The 17,817-nt window shown below is 46.2% G+C and overlaps 1 protein-coding gene and 1 long non-coding RNA gene across 2 annotated transcripts in view; one reads left to right on the plus strand and one right to left on the minus strand.

Annotated features, from left to right (window-relative positions):
* Positions 1-17,817, plus strand: part of Otud7a (OTU deubiquitinase 7A) — a 232,499-nt gene that overhangs the window by 167,824 nt on the left and 46,858 nt on the right. Inside the window, exons 6-7 of the mRNA XM_019209632.2 lie at positions 1,576-1,758; positions 12,659-12,877. Coding sequence (XP_019065177.1) covers positions 1,576-1,758; positions 12,659-12,877 — 402 coding nt within the window. The remainder of the gene's footprint in view (positions 1-1,575; positions 1,759-12,658; positions 12,878-17,817) is intronic.
* On the minus strand, positions 611-10,230 carry LOC109118504. The gene is made up of 2 exons (XR_004516170.1): positions 10,011-10,230; positions 611-683 (listed from the first exon to the last, which is right to left on the minus strand). It is a non-coding gene; the product is annotated as an uncharacterized LOC109118504 (long non-coding RNA).

Below are 17,817 nucleotides of genomic sequence, written 5' to 3' on the forward strand. Positions count from 1 at the left end.
TCTGTGTTTCTGTTCTTTATATGTAACTTCATTTGTGGAACAATTCTGACTCTCACAGCAGCCGCTATAAGGCACATGCATGGTTATATGCGCTCTTCTGGGCGGGGATGAGGGGGCAGAGGACAAGATCTCCATGTAATGTTTTGATTGGTGGGTTTAACTGAGGTGGGTGATTATGTAATTTGGGGTGTGCAGGAAAGGGAGGGGAAGGAATTGGCTTTGTTTCTTCACAAAGGGCTGTTTTATAGGAAGAAATGAAACTTTCATTTGAGGTTGTGGCGGGAACACCATTTGGTTGGGGCCAGCCAGGGACAATTTTAGATCTAGCCAGACCTATCAATAGGCACATCCAGATGAGAAGATACCTCTAGTCTGCGACACAGGGCTGCCATTTGGCCCCTGAGCACACTCCTGGTGACTCTTCTCTTCCATTTGACTTGGGCCTAAAAGTTTTCATGGTGACAACATGAACAGGACACTCTGGGAAAAGTCTTATGTTAATCAGCTTTTTGCTGCGGTGACCAGTTACCTGTGAAAAGCAACATAAAGGAGGAGTGGCTTCTAGTGGCTCCTGGTTTCAAAGGTTTCAGTCCATGGTCATTAGGTTTCATTGCTGTGGGCCTGAGGTGAGGCAGAACATAGCAGAAGGGCATAGAGGAGCAAAGCAGCTCACCTCATGGCAACTGGGAAGGAGAGAGGAGGAGAAAGAGCCTGAGTGAGTGGAAGGGGCTGCAGAGAAGATCTCTACTTCCTCCAATGGGGCCCCATTTCCTAACAGCCCATCCAGCTATTTGAACTCACTGGACTGGTTAATCCACTGATTCGATTAGCACCCACCTGGTCAGTCATCTCTCTAGGCCCTACCCCTCAGCATTACTGCACTGGGGACTCAAGCTACCACCAAACTCAAGCAGCCTTGAAAATATGCTCTGGGGTTTTACAAGATGGTGGCTTTGGCAGGAATTATGATTGTGGTTGTTAAGAAGTATGAACACCAAGAGTTTGGAAGAGAGGGGTGTCTCCATATCTGGGAAGCTGGGGAGAAACCATGGAATCTGGAGAGTTCACAGACATACAAAGACTAATGAATCCCTCCAGAAAGCTGTGGTTCTGCCCAGTTTCCAAGGTTGTCATGTCCTTGGGTGAGTGTGAACTTAGTTCAGAAATTCAGCTGTGGACATCCCTGAAATCCTGTTTGACAAGGCTTCCTGACCATTTTAAGTGTTCTGAACCAAGGCTGTTCCATGTGGGTTTTCTTCCTCCATACTCCCCTTCATATAGGAAGATTTACAAACTTATTTTGAAGGGAGGATATAATTAGTAGCATAATGTTTACATGTGATGTGATGTGTGCACAAATACAAAGGCTGTGTGACTACGCAAAGTCACTTGTTTCAGAAAATCACCAGCCACGCATGTAAAATTCTACCTTCAGAGATGTACAGATGTAACTACCCTTTTGGTAGCCCAGAACTACTGGCAGAAAGGTCACCTCTTCTTGTCATGGATGTTTTCTGCAATGAGACTGTTATTCACGCATTAACATTGTAATCTCTTGTCATTTCTTACCCATAGGCAAAAACTGGGACCTAACAGCTGCTCTAAGTGACTATGAACAACTCCGACAGGTGCACACAGCCAACCTGCCACATGTGTTCAATGAAGGGAGGTGCCCCAAGCAGCCTGAACGAGAGCCACACCAGCCTGGACACAAGGTGGAGCGGCCCTGCCTGCAGAGGCAGGACGACATCCCCCAAGGTACTGCTGAGGCCCGAGCCGAGGCACAGCTGCCTGGGACGGGGTGCCAGGCTAATGGGCAGTGGGGGACCCAAAGAATAGCAAGTGATCACTGTCACCTCCCAAGTGCAGATCAATGGGACCCTCCGTGCATCACGCCTCGCAGTGGACTGAAATGTCCCTCGCAGTGTCCATTCGTGGTAGCTGCCTCTGCCTCCAAAAAGCAGGCGAGAGAGTCCAGTTCCTTTGCAACCCAGGGGTCTTTTAAGGAGTTGAAGACGAGTGTTCCTCCTAGAGACTTGTTTTTTGTCCAAACCAAACACCTCCTTCATTTACTTCCCAACAGGCTGAGTCTCCGAATCTGCTAGCACCATGCCCATGTCCCATGTGCTCCATCTCCTGTATTGTTTCTTCATCGCAAGAGTAACAAACAGTGCAGTTATATAAAAGTACTTCTCCCCATCTCTCTGGAGTAATTAATACCTCGATCATCTGAGCCCACTTTGCCTGTGTCTCCAGCGGGCTCCTTCAAAATGCAAAGGCTCAGAGTCAAATGCACATCCTGCTTTGCCAAGTGCTCATTTCACTGAGCAAGGGATCAAGAACAGATCCTCTGAAGAGCTACATTTTTATTTCACAGTAGACATTACATTTTAAGCTTCCCACATAAGCCATCATTCTGGGTTGGGTGTTTTGTTTTTGTTTTTGAACTTTGTTTTTGTTTTCTGGTTCCACCAGTGGGCACAACGCTGAAGTAAATATTCTCATACCTGTAAGTCTTACGTATGGGTGCGTTTCTTTTTATAAGGCAGTGTCCCAAATGGACTTGCTGTGTCAATGTGTGTGTGCTTTTAATTTAGTCACAAAATTTAGTAACTTCAGAGTTCTTCCAAAACACATTTCTGCTTATTGTGCATTTCCCGTCACCCTTGCTAGCCCTGAAATATTTTACTTTGTGGTGTCAGGGATTAAACCCAGGGCCTTTACACTAAGTTTTATTCTTTGTCCTTTTTTTTTAACTTTTATTTGAGGCAGGGTCTCACTAAGTTGCTGAGTTGACCAGACTGAGCTCAAACTTGTAATCATCCTGCCTCAGCCTCCCAGAATGCTGGGATTATAGGCTTGTACCACCAATGCCAGGCTAGCTGTTCTTTTTTAACAAGAAATTTTAATTATAATTATTAAATCATAGTAATTGTACAAATTAAGGAGTTTCACTGTCACACTTCCATGCATGAATATATCATGCTTTCATCTAGCCTCCCTCCCTAACACCCTCCTCTCCTCCTGCCCTTTCCTCTCCTCTCCTCCCTGCCTGCAGTCCCCTTCCCTTTCCTGGTGCTCCCTCTCCTACTGTCAGGTTGCCTTTTCCTGTTTTCCAGTTTCCATCCATGAGAGAAAACATGTGACACTCATCTTTCTGAGTCTGGCTTAGCTTGCTCAGTGTGATGACTTCTGGTTCTGTCCATTCCCGTGCAGAAGACCTTCTTCTTTACTGATGGAAAGTGTCCACTGCGTATATATTGCCACATTTTCTGTCCCCATTCATCTGCTGACAACACTTAGGAAGACTCCCGAACTGCCTATTGGGAACGGTGTTCTGATAAACATGGGAACACGAGTCCCACTGGATATTACTGCTGTGGTCTTACCTTGTTATTCTACTCTGAAGGATGAAAAATGGTGTCACATTTTAACTTTCATCTTGTCATTTGCTGATCTCCTCTCCTGCTTTAGAAAGTCTCATGGAATACAAAGTTACTGAAACATTTTTCCCACATGTTTTTAAATTTCACTCTTTAGATCTTTTCAATTTGAAATATTATATATATATATATAGATATATATATATATGTATGTATATATGTGTGTATATATGTATATATGTGTATACACACACAAGAGTAAAGGATCTGGTTCTGTTTTCTTCTGGATTGAGACTGAGTTATTTAAGCACAGTTACTAAATAAACCATCCTTATCACATTAACTAAAATGTGCCATATGTTAAAGCCCAGAAGACCCCCGGATCTGCTTCTGGGTGTGGTTCTGTTCACCCATGTGGCTGCCCAGCATGTCACACTGACCCTAGAGCTTTTATCATACTGCTTTATTCTAAATCAACCCTTTTATTACTGTGCTTTTATAAAATCTCTTACTATTTTTGCATATTTATTCTGCCATGTAAACCTTCAAATTGGAATTGAATTACAGTTTTATTTTACTAAGAATTGGCATTTGTGCTGTTTTTCTCCCATCCAAGAACATTTTATGCACCTCTCTATGGATTTGGATTCAATTAAGACTTTAGGCATAGAGAAAAACAATTCATTTCATGCTTAGCTTTTGTCCAATCATCCACATAAATGCTCTACTTAATACTAATTGTCTTAAGAGAATGCCTTTGATTTTTTTAAATGTATAAATCATATTTGAAGATATTTAGTAGTCTTTTTAGTATTTGTGCAATTCTGTTTCTTGTCTTGTTGTGTTATATAGACCCTCATAAGCCAGGGAATGTGTTGTCTTTGTTTCTATTAGCTCAGCCTTATTATTCAAGACATAATAGTTGTCATTAAAGATACAATGTATGAACCTGTATCTCAGGTCATTCCTGCATCTCCTTACCTGCTGTCTGTATGAACCACAGTCGAGTTAGACACTGTAACATGCATTTTCTGTCTGTTGCTTCAATTTCATCCCTCCTGTATTTGTTTTGATACTATATTGTTAGGCACATGTCTGCTTGTCTTAGGTTATGTTGCTCTAGAGTTCTTAGTTTCCATTGTTGAAAAGAGAGCCTGAGGCAGTGGTGAGGTAGTGAGTGGAGCACCGCCCTCCTTCCCTGCTCCCAGTACGAAAGAGGAAAGGGACACAGGGCATACACAGCCTTGGGCAGCAGCAGAGCAATGAGCGGGAAGTCAGCACCCCCAACAATGCGAGAGAGGAGAGAGAAGTGGAACTCAAGCAGCCTTTGCCTGTCCCCACAGCAGTGGTGGGGGCAGTGAGTCAGCCAACAGCACTCCCCTGCCCAGCTCCTAGCCCCATGAGAGAGGAGGGAGACGTGCTAGCACCAGTGGGGTGGAGCACAGGAGTCTGTGAAGGGCTGGGAGGGACCAGTGAGTAGGGCACTGGGAGCAGCCTTGGGCTGTCTCCATCTGAGGGCGCCACAGCAACTGGGAGAGACGCACGGAGACAAATAGGGTAAGGAAACGTGGGTAGACGGCCAAGGGACCTCCGGAAAGCTGCCGACTGCAGACTCTGGCCCCCGCCCCCACCCCCAGAGGCACAGATCAGCCCCTCACCTAGCACTAGTCCTACTGCAGACTTGGTGGGTTACCCAGCGCACATTCGGGCTCTGACTTAGACACTACCGCAGAACTATGGACACCAGAGGAATTTTACCAGGTTTTGTTTGTTCATTCGGTTTGTTTTGCTTTCCTTTTTCTGTCTTTTTGGGTTTTGTTGTTGTTGTTGTTATTGTTGTTGTTGTTTTGGTCATTTAGGCTTTTACTTTCATTGTGTGTTTTGTTTCATTTTTTCTGTCTTTTCTCAACCTCTTTTTTATATTTTCATGTAAGTGAACAATGTTTCTTCTCTTTCCAGTTTGCTTCAATATTCTTTTGCTTCCTTCTTCATTCTTGCTCTCATATTCTCTTCTCCAGTTTCCCAAACTTGGGTGATCATGTTTTGTCCTTCAGTCTTGATTCTACTATATTTCTCTTCATTTATCTCTCTATTTTTCTCCTATTCCTCTTAAATTTCCCTCACACAGGGTAAAAGCACTCTATTAAGGGAAAACTCACTGCATACAAGTTCCTGGCTTATGTTGGATTTTATTTTATAACCGTTGTGGTTAAAGGTACCAACTTGTGACCAGAGATTGTCAGTTTCCAAGCTGTGCTTGATGCTATTGCTATTGCTAATCGTACTACTTAAGCCAGGATGTCCTACCCTTTCTAATCAGTTGTTCTCCCTTGTATGACAACGCTGTGATTGTCTGGAGTTGTGATCATCACCATACTCCAGTACTAAAGGTCCAAGGGCTGGGCCAAATATATAAAAACTTCTCGTCCCTCATAAACTGAGAAGGTAGGATCTTGGGGCAGACACAAAGACCAAGATCCATAGAACACACATCGAAGACATCTCTTAGGATAGATATTTCCTGGGGAAGCCTCAGTACTAATGATAAAGCTACCTACCATATGCAGTTTACAAGCATGGATACAGAAAACAAATTGAAATTAAAAAATAGAAAATGACAAGATGTAGAAGTAAAATGTAGCCCAGACCTCCAGCCCACCCGGGAAAAGTCCAGGGGACAATGAGATAGGAGAAATCAGAAGCCACTCACCTGAATTTTCTGAAATGGTAGCAGAAGAAGTAAAAAAAAAAAAAAAAAAAAAAAAAAAAAAAAAATGAATGAAGCTATAGAGAAAATCAAATCAGAAATAATCTCTCAGGTGAAAAAGAAATAGATGGCAATCATAATGAAGGACTTACTCAGTGAATCTAGAGTAGATTTAAAAGAAATAGAAGGGCTGGGGATTTAACTCAGTGGCACCATGCCTGCCTTGGAAGCACAAGGTCCTGAGTTCGATCCCAAGTACCATAAAATAAATTAAAATAAATAGAGGAGCTTAGGAAAATGATGAAAACCATGACTGCCCAACATAGGAAAGACATGGAATCCATGAATCAGATTCAAGGACATCCAGGAGATTAAAAATTCCATTGAAAGTATATGCAGCCAGATAAACCAAGGTAAGGACAGAATATCAGATCTATAAGACAGGATTGTGGTCAGCAATCACCAAAAGAAAGACTATGAAAAGACACCATAGAAAAATCATTCCAACAGCTGCAAGGTGATGCAAAGAAGAACAGCATAAGATTGAATGGAGTCAGTGAAAAAGCAGGAGACAGCACAAATGATATTTTTTAAAAATGTTCACAGAAGTAATGGCAGAAAACTTCCCAAGCATGAAAAAAATTTTGACATAAAGATAAGTAAGGTATATAAAACTCCAATTAGCCATGACCAAAATAAATCTACACCAAGGCATATAATAATGAAGATTCCAGAAATTCAGCGCAAAAACAGAATATTAAAAGCTGTCAGAGAAAGAGAAACAAATCAACTCTAAAGGAAAGCGCATCAGAATCATAGCAGACTTCTCAACAAAACCCTTAAATCAAAGAGCTTGGAGTGAAGTACTTCAAGTCCTAAAAGAAAATAATCTCCAACCCAGACCGATGCACTCTGACAAACTTTCAATTTCAGTAGAGAAATAACATACTTCTAGATAAAGAACAACTGAAGAAATTCATGACCACCAAATAGTTCTCTTAAATGTTCGGAAGGATATTTTAGAAAGAGGTGATGAAGACTACCATTCTAAGAACACCAACAGAAAGAATCCACCAGGCAAAGAAAGCAATTAAACAGAGAAAGACAAGGAACCAACAACAGAAAAATAATATGACAAGGATAAGACAATACATATCAGTTATACCCATCAGTGTTAATGATCTCAAATCACCAATCAAAAGAAATCGAATGGCAGAATGGATTAGTAAAAAAGTTCCAACAATATGCTTCATGCAAGAAACACATTTAACTCAAAAAGTAGTTCATAGACTTAAATTCAAAGGATGGAAAACTTCATATGTGTGTGTGTGTGTATGTACACATATATGTAGATGTCTCTTTGTTCCATGTAAATGCTTTATCTTCAATTTGAAATTACACTACTACCCTGGTTTTCTATCAGTTCATATTTATCTGGAATGTGACATTTCATCTATTTTCAGCTCTTCCTTAGCCTTTTGTAGTAAAGGCAATTCTCAGAAGTGGCTTTATCATCAGATTTTATTTTATCATTTAATACAAGAATCTCTGTCCTTCCGATAGAAAATTTAATTCATTTAGTTTTGTTTCATATGCACAGTTCTTCATGTTGTATATTTTATTAGCCAAACCTTTTGTGTTTGCTTGTTTGTTTGTGTGAAAGTTAAACATTGTAGTTTTATGTATGTGGTAATTACCTCTGTTCTATTAAATCTGCATTTAGGCTTTTAAAATTTTTTTAAATTATTTTAAATTTTAAAAATTTATTGACCACCATATTTTACCCTAAACAATAAGTATGTGCCATCATGCTCATATTTTCTCCCTTTGTACCACAATCTTCTTTAGGTTGGTTTTCAGTTTGTTGTTGATTTAGATAAAAATTAACTGCTTTATTTGCTAACATTTATAGTCATGCACTGCAAAATGCCATTTCAACAATGACCGTCTGCATTTCCGGTGGTATCCTGTGAGATTCTGATAGCGCTGAGAAAATCCCATCTAGTGAGGCAGCTGCCACTGTAGTGTCAGAACACAAACACGACCTGTGTGTTTGTGGTGGTGTTTATGGAAACAGGCCTGTTACACAGCTAATGCCTAATACTGATAATAGATGGCTGCCAGTGCTTTATCCATTTACTGTACTATAGTTTTAGCATTATTTTAGCATATACTCCTTCTGCCTGTTAACTGTAAAACAGTCTGCTGTGTTACATGGGCAGCAGCCTCAGACATCTACGTCTTCTGCACTCCTTGACAGCATCAGGAGGTGGAATCAAGAGACTGAGCTATCCTGATCTGTAAGCGCCCCCTGGAGTTCACACCACCACATACTGCTCAGAGAACATCCCTGTCATTGCGAGATGGGTAGCTGTATTTGTTTCTCTTTTGCTGAAAGTATTTCCCCAAAGACTACTTTCAAGCAGTGTTTTACATAATGGATCTCCTAAGGCCTTCCGTGCCTAGAAAGCTTTTCAGGATATGCTTACAGTTTTGTTTAGTGGAATAAAAAGTCTCAGTCCAAATTCTTTTCCTTGAACACTTTGCAGCCCTCCCTCTGCTGTTGCCTTGCAGCTCATTTCTGTTGTCCGGAAGATTCCCTTCATCCGATGTCCTAACCATTCACTCATTATGCTCGTGCCTCTGCTGCGAGTGAACTTTTAACAAGTTTTCATTCCCAGTTAGTTCTTTGTCATTTTTATTCTTTAATAATCTAGTAGTCGCTTTATCTCTTTGCCAGGCTTATTTTGAAATCTGGTCCCTTTTTTTCTGCTTCCTGGCAAAAGGACTTTATGAAGTTCCTTGGGCCATTTCCTGCCTGCCCCCCCACTGCTGTTTCCTCAGTCTCCCTGAGAGCTCCTAGTACCTGGGTCATAAGCCATCAGAACTTGTATGCAAAGTATAAGGATCAAATGGGGACACTAAGCATATTCACCATTGCTAATATTTATCATTTTTGTGCCGGGAACATTCAAAATCCTCTCTTCTGCTTATTTTGAAATACATAAAAATCATTATTAGCTGTAGTCACCCTACTGTGCCATGGAACACTAGAATTTATTGTCCCTACGTAATTGTGACTTTGTGGCCCATCTCCCCTCCCCTCCCATCTGTACCTTTTGGTAACCACTGTCCACTCCCTACTCCTATAAGATTCATTTGCTTTGCTTCTGCATGTGAATGAGATGGTATTTGTAACTTTGAACCCGGCTTATTTCACTTCTCCGTGTTCATCCATGTGGCTGCACACGACAGAATTTCCTTCTTTTATGGCTGAAGAATATTCCGTTATAGATATATAACATATTCTCTTCATCTAGATTTTCTTCATCCGTTCATCCACTGATGGACACTTGGGTTGTTCCCACATCTTGACTGTTGTGAATAGCGTCACAGTGAACGTGAGAACGTGGACGTCTGGCATACCGATTGCCTTTTCTTTAGATATATACACGACATTGGAATTGCTGGATCTCAAATGTTCTCAATCAGATTTAAAACTTTCCCTACTTGTTCCCTTCCCCAGAGCTGTCTTCTCTCCTCAGGGAGACTTCCAGCACCTCTGTTTTAGAAATTGCTTATTCTGGGGGCCACTCCTTTGGTGGAAACTGCCGAGCCCCCAGGTGTGCTGAGGAAAGGAGAGGAGGCTGTGCCGTTTTTATCCATCCCCAGCCCCGCTGGGCCCTGGCAGTGTGTGAAGCTCCTCCACTTGGCTTTGGACCTATGCAGCTGCTGGCCCACGCTGTGGTAACAGTGGGGAGGGCAGCGGCCTCCCGGGGGCTCTGCTGGGGAGCGGAAAGGCACACAGAGCCGGCAGTGCCCCTGGCCCTACCCACAGAGCCTGCTCATTCCCGCCCTCTGCCTCTGTGCGTCGGCAACTAGGGTTAGGGAGAAGCCGCTGAGGCCGCTCACTCGCTTACCCTTGTGGATGTATTGTTCTCAGGGCTGCTGCTCTTCTGCCAGTAGGTCTGGTGCGGGGCCCCCTCTTCCAGGCCCATGGTTCTGCCTCCCCTGGGGTCCCCTGATGTCCATATCTTCAGTACCACAAAGTTAAAGCTCTAGGGCTCCCACGCCTCTGGTCAGTGGTATCCAGGCAGACAGTGATGGGGCAGTTCCTGCTGTCTTTGGCCACAGCACACAAAGCACCCTGTGATCTCGTCCTCCTGAGAGTTCTAGGAGGCCCTCACTCAGCTCCTGGGGAAGGTGGCATAGCCAGCCTGGTGTCACTGCCACCTGTCCTGTTGGACTTGTATCAGACACCATTTCAGGAAAAACAGAAGTGTATGTTTAATCTTAGTATAGTCTTATGATTTAACCTTAAGAATCAAGCCTTGTTGGAAGACATACCTTTTTTTTTTTTTTCCCCGGTACCAGGGATCAAACTCAGGTCCTTGTGCTTGTGAAGCAGATGGAGGAACCACTGAGTTAAATCCCCAGCCCCAACCTATTTTTAATAAAACAGAAATTGTAGAGTTTCTGAATTAGATTTCTGTCTCCCTTAGCAGAGCTCTTGCTAAGGTTACAACGTGTTCCAATGGAAAAATAAAGCATCCACAGTCTGAATCCAGGGCCAGTAAATGATGGTCGATGAGCTGAATCTGGGCACTGTCTGCTTTTCAAATAAAGTTTTATTAAAACATCTCATGCCTATTCGTGGCTGTATTGTGTGTGGCTGCATTAGTGCTAGGGTTGAGAAGTTGATACTGAGACTGTATGGCCTGTGCAAAACCTAAAACATTCATCTGTCCTTTTACTAAAGACTTGTCCACCTATTTAAAATGTACCTAGGAAAAAAATAAAAATAAAAGGTACTAGGATTCATTTTAATCAGGTATGGTAAGACAGACAAATAACTTATTGTAAAGGAAAAGGTTTCTATTCACAGTTGCTTGGAGCAGGAGGAGCCATGAAGGAAGGCACAGGCGGGGCAGGAGGCAGAGAGAGCAAGGCGATGCCGTGGATATTAAGGGCATTTATTGTGATTTCTGTGCAAGAGGCAGGTAAGGTGGAGTGAGCTGACCTAGGACCAGGTGCCGTTAATCATTGCAGCGGCTCTGGGGGTGTAGGTCCAGGACCTGGCCCTGACATGATAAGGGCAAGGAATACTTTGGGTCTCAGAGCCAGTTGGGGAGAGGGCTCGGTGCAGACAGTGGGTGAGTTGTATTACACTGAAAGGTGTACTCCTGCACAAGTCTTCACTGTCTCTCAGATTTGGCTGGCCCTGAAGGGGTCGCTGGTCCCCAGTCAGCATAGAGCACTGAAAAGACAGAGAAGAGGAAAACGTAGTCCACTCAGCTGCCCTCACCTAACTCATCAGTGTTGGAGCTGGCTTTATCAGGTGCAGAGTCCTGTGCCTTCTCCCACTGTGCATTCACACCTCTCATTTCTGTTTCTCTGGGTCATAACTGTAAAATGTTTCACTGAAACCTCCAATAGAAGGATCACTGAGTTCATGTGTAAAGACTCAAGGCTGGGGTCTTGCGTAAGAGCAGAGTGCTTTCCTACCTGGTGCAAAGCCCAGCACTGCAAAAATCTGTTTGTGCATGGGAAAGAGAAAGAGAAACCGAGGTAGGGATTAAGAGAGACAGATCCTGTGCATATAGCCCTGGAGATGGTGATGTGTTGGAATTAGGAGTGTGTATTTCTCATTGTATGATCTTAATCACAGTCTATTTTTAGTTCACAACTCTTTTCCCTTCAGATTCAGCTCAAACATTTCCTGTTTGAATCTGCTTAATAACATCACCTTTTATTACAAATCACAATGCTTCTAAGGCCCTAATTGCAGCTCATGCATCAGTAAATAGGTGATGACTGATAAGCACATGCTGGACCAAGCTGGAAGGTCTCCACTGGAGAACGGCCTTCTGGGGGTCTGGACAACAGATTGTGGGTGCGCACGGCCCCTCGGTTCTCTAACACGGAAGCCCATCACCAGGCCCTCCCTTCCCAGACTCAGAGTGGATCGTATGTGGCCGGATGTGTGACCTCGGCGCGGTGTGGGGTCTCCCCGGCTCCACTTTGGGGGATTTGGGCCATGTGCAGAATCTGATGGGCATCTCCAAGGAACACACGAGCATACCCTGTGTGCCCCGCTCTTTTCTGAACCATCTGTGTGTCTGATCTGACTTCTCTGTTACCTTCCTCAAAATGCAAAATAACTTCTTCCTGTGAGGTCAGAATGAAATCACAGGTGAATCCAAGCCATCCGTTCTGAAACTATTCTGTCTCCATATTTATTGGCATCAGAAAATATATAAGCCTTCCGAGAGTTACCCTTGGATTTTAACCTAACACGCCACTTGCATATTTAGCTCTGTATATGTTCGTGTGCAGTGTGCACATGTACCTGTTTCTGTGTGTATGTGCTTGCACAGCTCTATGTGCATGTGCAGTGTGTTGTGTGTGATGTATACTTGTGCGTGTGCCTGTGTGTAGGCGTGGTGTGTTGGTGTGTGTACATGTGTGTGCCCGCGTGTTCTGTGTGCATCTATGTGTTGATGTGTGCACACAGAGCCACACTTACACTGACTCGGTCCTGGTGCCTGTGTTTCCTTCTTCCCTGCAGAAAAGCGACTTTCCCGGGGGATTTCACACGCCAGCTCAGCCATCGTCTCCCTGGCCCGGTCCCATGTGGCCAACGACTGCAACAATGAGCAGTTCCCCCTGGAGATGCCCATCTACACATTTCAGCTGCCGGATCTGAGTGTGTACAGTGAGGACTTCAGGAGCTTCATCGAGCGGGACTTGATCGAGCAGGCCACCATGGTAGCTTTGGAACAGGCCGGTAAGTTGTTTCGGCCAGCAGGTCCGGGCCTTGGGCTCAGAGTGAGCACGGTGGCCTGGCCTCCTTAACGAGCAGGAGAGAGGACGGCAATCTCGGGCTCCAGGGGGCTTCCCTCTGGGGCTCTGTGTCTTTACTCAACCTGTTCTGAAGGCTCATTGTTCCAACGCAGGCTGGCAGGCTAGAGGAGCAGAAGGGCAGGTGGCACTGAAACCGCTTGAGCTGCCTCCCTTGTTCCTAAATCCCAGTACCCTGCTTCCAAGAGAACTCTGGGCTTCACTGCCTCCTTATTTCCTCCTTTCTCCTCATCCAACTCATGCATGGGTGTTGAACAAAACATAGGAATGATCATAGGCGACACAGAAAAATAGGAACTCCTGGCCCTTCCTGTGGACTTGGGCAAGTCCATAACCTCCACAAGCCTCGCTCCCCATGTGCGAAGAGGAGAACACTGTTGATCACGGGAAGTGGCACGAGCAACACATACTTGTGTGGCCATCTGTCTCCTGCCCTCCCAGCCTTTCCGGCCTCCAGGTTGAGGAAACTCAGAAGCTGGCCTTAGTCTCTTCCTCTGTAATGTTTCCCCTCCACCCCAACAGCCCATCAGGGCAGTATCCATGCAGCACAGCAAGCATCTTTTCTTTGAAGTTCCTGGGGGATGTGGCGGGGGAGCAGTTCAAAGCAAATGTCTGTGACAGATTTAGGTTATTCCAGAGACAACACAATGTGTATTTCACGCCTAATCACTTGCATTATAAATATTCCAAAATCAAATATTCAGGGGCTTCTCAGATACTCATGTAAGAGAGACTCTGTGCCCTTCTTCCCAAGCCATACACTGTCCAATGGAGACCCCACCTGCCAGTGTGCCCTGACAGTGGACATGGAGTGTGTCCCCAGCCGTGGGCAGCCACTTCTGGGGCTGGGAAGCGAGGCCTTCCGGTTTGGACTTAGTCTGTAGGCAGCTCTTCCTGTCTGCTGGAACATGTAGCCTCCGCTGCCAGAGGCCTGGCCCTTAGAGTTTGGAGTTACTCCCACCTGTGACCTCCCAGTCCAACAGGAAGGGAAGCTTGTGGGTGAGCGGCAGAAAGGGGGATCCTGCTGAGGGCTGCAGCCAGCAGTGCAGTTTGGCCAACAGTCAATGGATTCAGCCAGATGCCTTTGAGTATTTCAGAGGAAGACAGAAGAGAAGATCTGTGGGCTGGACATTGGTGGGTGGGCTAGTCAGGACCCCAGTAGGAAAGAAAGGGTGACTCACAGCCTGATGAGATGAGAGGATGCTACGGAAGGACTGTTTGCCAAAGAATAGGTGGAGTTTAAAACATCAGTGAAAGATATTGTTATTCCAGGAAATGGTCCTGGCATTGCTATCCCTGTGCCTGGCAGAGAGGCAGAGGGGTGACAGGAGCTGCGCAAAGAGATCCACGGCTTTGGAAGAAAGAAGAAAGATACTGGAGAAGTAAAGACTCCAACCACATTCTTCTCCGGCCGTGCAGCCTCTAGCTGTGCCTCTTACTGGAAATGCAGAGTTCATTGATGGGTCCCTGCCACTCTCCTCGGCACAGAGCAACACGCCGAAGGGCGGACTCTGGACCCCAGGGCAGACCGGAATCATCCAGACAGGATACACCTGGCCACCACCATCGCGGGGCTGTCCCCGTCCCCCTGCTCCCAGAGGGAAGCGGCAGATGCATTGGGCAGAGGAGGGGACGGTGGCTTATGGGGGCTCACTTGTGGCAGCCTTGCAGTCAAGCCTCAGGCGCAGGACCCAGGGAGCTGTGCGTGATTTCAGAGCAATGTCTGCATCCCCAGTCGCTATATTGGCTCCCGACTTCTCACTCCGGGCACACTGTTGTCTCCGCCGCTGCGCAGCCATCAAAAACAACCCACGTTCTGGCAGGCGGAGCCCGGCTGTGTCATCCCAGCACCGTTCACTGAGCCACAAACAGAACAGTCCCTGGGGAGCGGTGTCATGGAAACCACCTGTGCGGAGGCTGGCAGTGTTAACAAGGCTCTGTGTGGCGGATTCAGGTGAGGCGCTCTCTCGCCACCTGCACCCGGAAGTCGCTGTGGGTTAGCAGAGACGGGTTTCCTGAGCGGCCCTCCCCAGAAGTCGGCGGCCGCTGACCATCGCAGACGTCACAGGCAGTGGACGCAGGGTCCTGACTGCTTCATCTGAAGCCGGGTGCTGTGTAGATCTGTCCCGTCAGCCTTCCTCTTTCAGCCCTACTGCATTTAGCAAAAGCCTTTACTTCTTGGGCCGGGGATTTAGCTCAGGGGTGCTGCCGCCTACAGCTCAAACTCCCGAGTTCGATCCCCGGAACAAAAAAAAAAAAAGGCCTTCGCTTCTTCTGAATATGTTTCTTATTAATCTTTTCCCATACACAGTAATCCCCTTTACCCCCAGTTTTACTTTCTGAGATTCCAGTCAGCTGTGGTCTGAAAATACTAAACAGAAAATGCCAGAAATAAACAATTCATAAATTTTAAATAGCATTTATTACAGTATGTAAAATATCATAGATGTGTACATATGAGGAAGCAGTATATTTAGGGCCCAGCATTGTCCATGAGTTCAGGCATCCACTGGAGCCTTGGACCATGCACCCCAAAGATAAGGGGAACAACAGCTGTATCACATATTAATTTCTATCACTTACATTCCCCTTCTTGACTAACATTTTAAAAGGGTACTAATTAACTTCAAATACCCTGTCTGGCATCTCTTTAAAAACCTGAACATATCAAGTTAAAGCTTTAAAGTTGCAAACAACACACTGTTTACTTCAAGCACAGGCGAATGGTGGGAAATGGCTGCAGACATCAATGTAGGTGCGAGGCCTAGCCCACGCACCAGTAAAACCCCAGCTGCACTGCTCTGTGTGAGGTCGAAGGTGCTCACGGTGCCGTGAGAGTCTGAAGGTCAGGGTTCTGCCTGGGACAGGCACCCGGGATTCAGCATGTCTCCCACCTCTGGCACTAGGCTGTTTGCACTGCCCCTCCCTACCTAGGCAAGGCAAAGCATCTCAGGCTGGGGATCAAACCTGACCCAGCCCTCGTCCACCTGATTTCCTGGGTCTTCTCTTTCCCTCTGCTCCTAAGCAAGGGCTTAGACCAGACCGTCACTCGGGCCTTCCTGCATGCAGAGTCTGGCAGGACGCCCTCTTTCCCAACTCTACCACCGACTCCCAGGGGGAGGGCTCTGAGCCCTGGAAAGTGGCCGGCTCCTGGGGACTTGGCTGTCACTATCCGTGGGGAAACCAGTGCTCTGCCATAACACAGTGACACGAGAAAGCCACTGGTGTTGCTGGGTGGAAGGGTACCTTCCTTTTCCCAATAGTTAAGTACTTAGAAGGGTTAAATGATTAATATGCAAATTCATTTATTGTATGTTGAATTATAGATGGGAAGAAATATACTGAAAATCGGTTAACCTAGTTGTGGCTGGCAACAAATAACATCCTTCTCATGGGGCCTTGGGTGGGGACCTCTTCTTTTGACTGTAGAGCAACACAGGGCTCTTATGGCCCAGAAAACTAGCAAAAACTGGCCTTCACTCAGTTAACATTGCCCAAGGCAGAGCTGGTGGAGCCCAGGACACAGTTCCATTTCTCAGAGGCCTGTGTGGCATGGGTGTTTGAGTTCCCACCCCGCTTCTGAGGCATGTGGGCAGCACTTCTGTTTGTGAGGCCCCATGTTGGGTGGGCTGAATTCCAAAAGATCCCACAGATGGGGGAGACCCATCCTCCCCTAACCCTGGCAGCCTGAGGATTCAACGCCCCCTCCTGGCAGTCTCAGAGACAACAGAAGGACCAGGTCTTCTGCAGGTGGAACGTTCTGTCCTGTGAGAGAGGAAAGAAAGGTGATTCTCATTCATCAATTCATCAGTGATTCATCTGCCATGGAGAATCCAAGAACTCACTTATTTTGCTGCATCCCCAAGTGGAAAGCATTGTGGGTTGGGAAGTAACAGCGAAGCCCCATCCGGAAGCTAAGTGCCCCGGGGATAGGCGGTGTGCGGCCCTTCAGTGTGCTCAGCAGCTGTAGGGCGGAGGCGTGTCGGTGTAACGCAGCAGCTCCTGTGTACACAGGAGAACGGACTACAGATGCAGAGGTCAAGTCATATTTAGGACACCTTCGAGTTGTGGCGCTGAGTCTTGCTCACACAGGCGGATAACTGGACTGCAGGGAACAGTCCGAACATGTCACAAGACGTGGAGGAGGCTGCGGAGTTTGGACTCAGCCTGGCCCTGGCTCACATCCCAGATTGGCCAAGGTGCGCGGTCTGCTGGAGTGTCACTGTCTCGCCGCTGAACGTCAGAGATGGGCAGCAGCTGCCAAAGTGCGACAGACTTGGGCCACACCCCTGCAGATCCCTGTCCAGGTCAAGGGCTTCTCCACCAGCTGGACAGATGAAAGTCCCGGCTCTGGAGGGGTCTGAATCCCAGTGAGGAAGAAAGGCCATAAACAAGTCAGCCATACGTATAAAGTGAGGTAGCAGTGGCTGCAGGGAGAAGCTAAGAAGCAAGGTGAGGGGTGCCAGGTGAGGGGAAGAAACCAGCAAGCCGGAGCAGGGTGGGGAGCGGGAGTGGTGGACACACCAGGATGTGATTGCTCCTGGCAGCAGGGACGGCATCACAGGCTGGCCACACATAACAAAGGCCGGCATCACCTGTGCAGGTGCAGCAAAAGCTGGAGGAGCTGCAAAGAAAGGGCAGGAAATGGAACCAGGGCTGAGGACACCATCACGAGTCCTTTAGGCTTAACGTCAGCTGGATGTGCAGCCTCCACAGGGTTTCAAGCAGGAGAGTGACAGACTGATTCGTATTGTCTCCTTTGTCAGGAATGGACTGAGGGGCCAGGGAAACCCTGGCTCAGTGGTTCCACCGCCTGCCTCACAAGCACAAGGGCCTGAGTTCGATCCCTAGTACAAAAAAAAAAAA

This window comes from Fukomys damarensis, unplaced genomic scaffold (assembly GCF_012274545.1).
Source record: "Fukomys damarensis isolate Sample0158 unplaced genomic scaffold, DMR_v1.0_HiC HiC_scaffold_7, whole genome shotgun sequence".
In the NCBI taxonomy this organism is placed as follows: domain Eukaryota; kingdom Metazoa; phylum Chordata; class Mammalia; order Rodentia; family Bathyergidae; genus Fukomys; species Fukomys damarensis.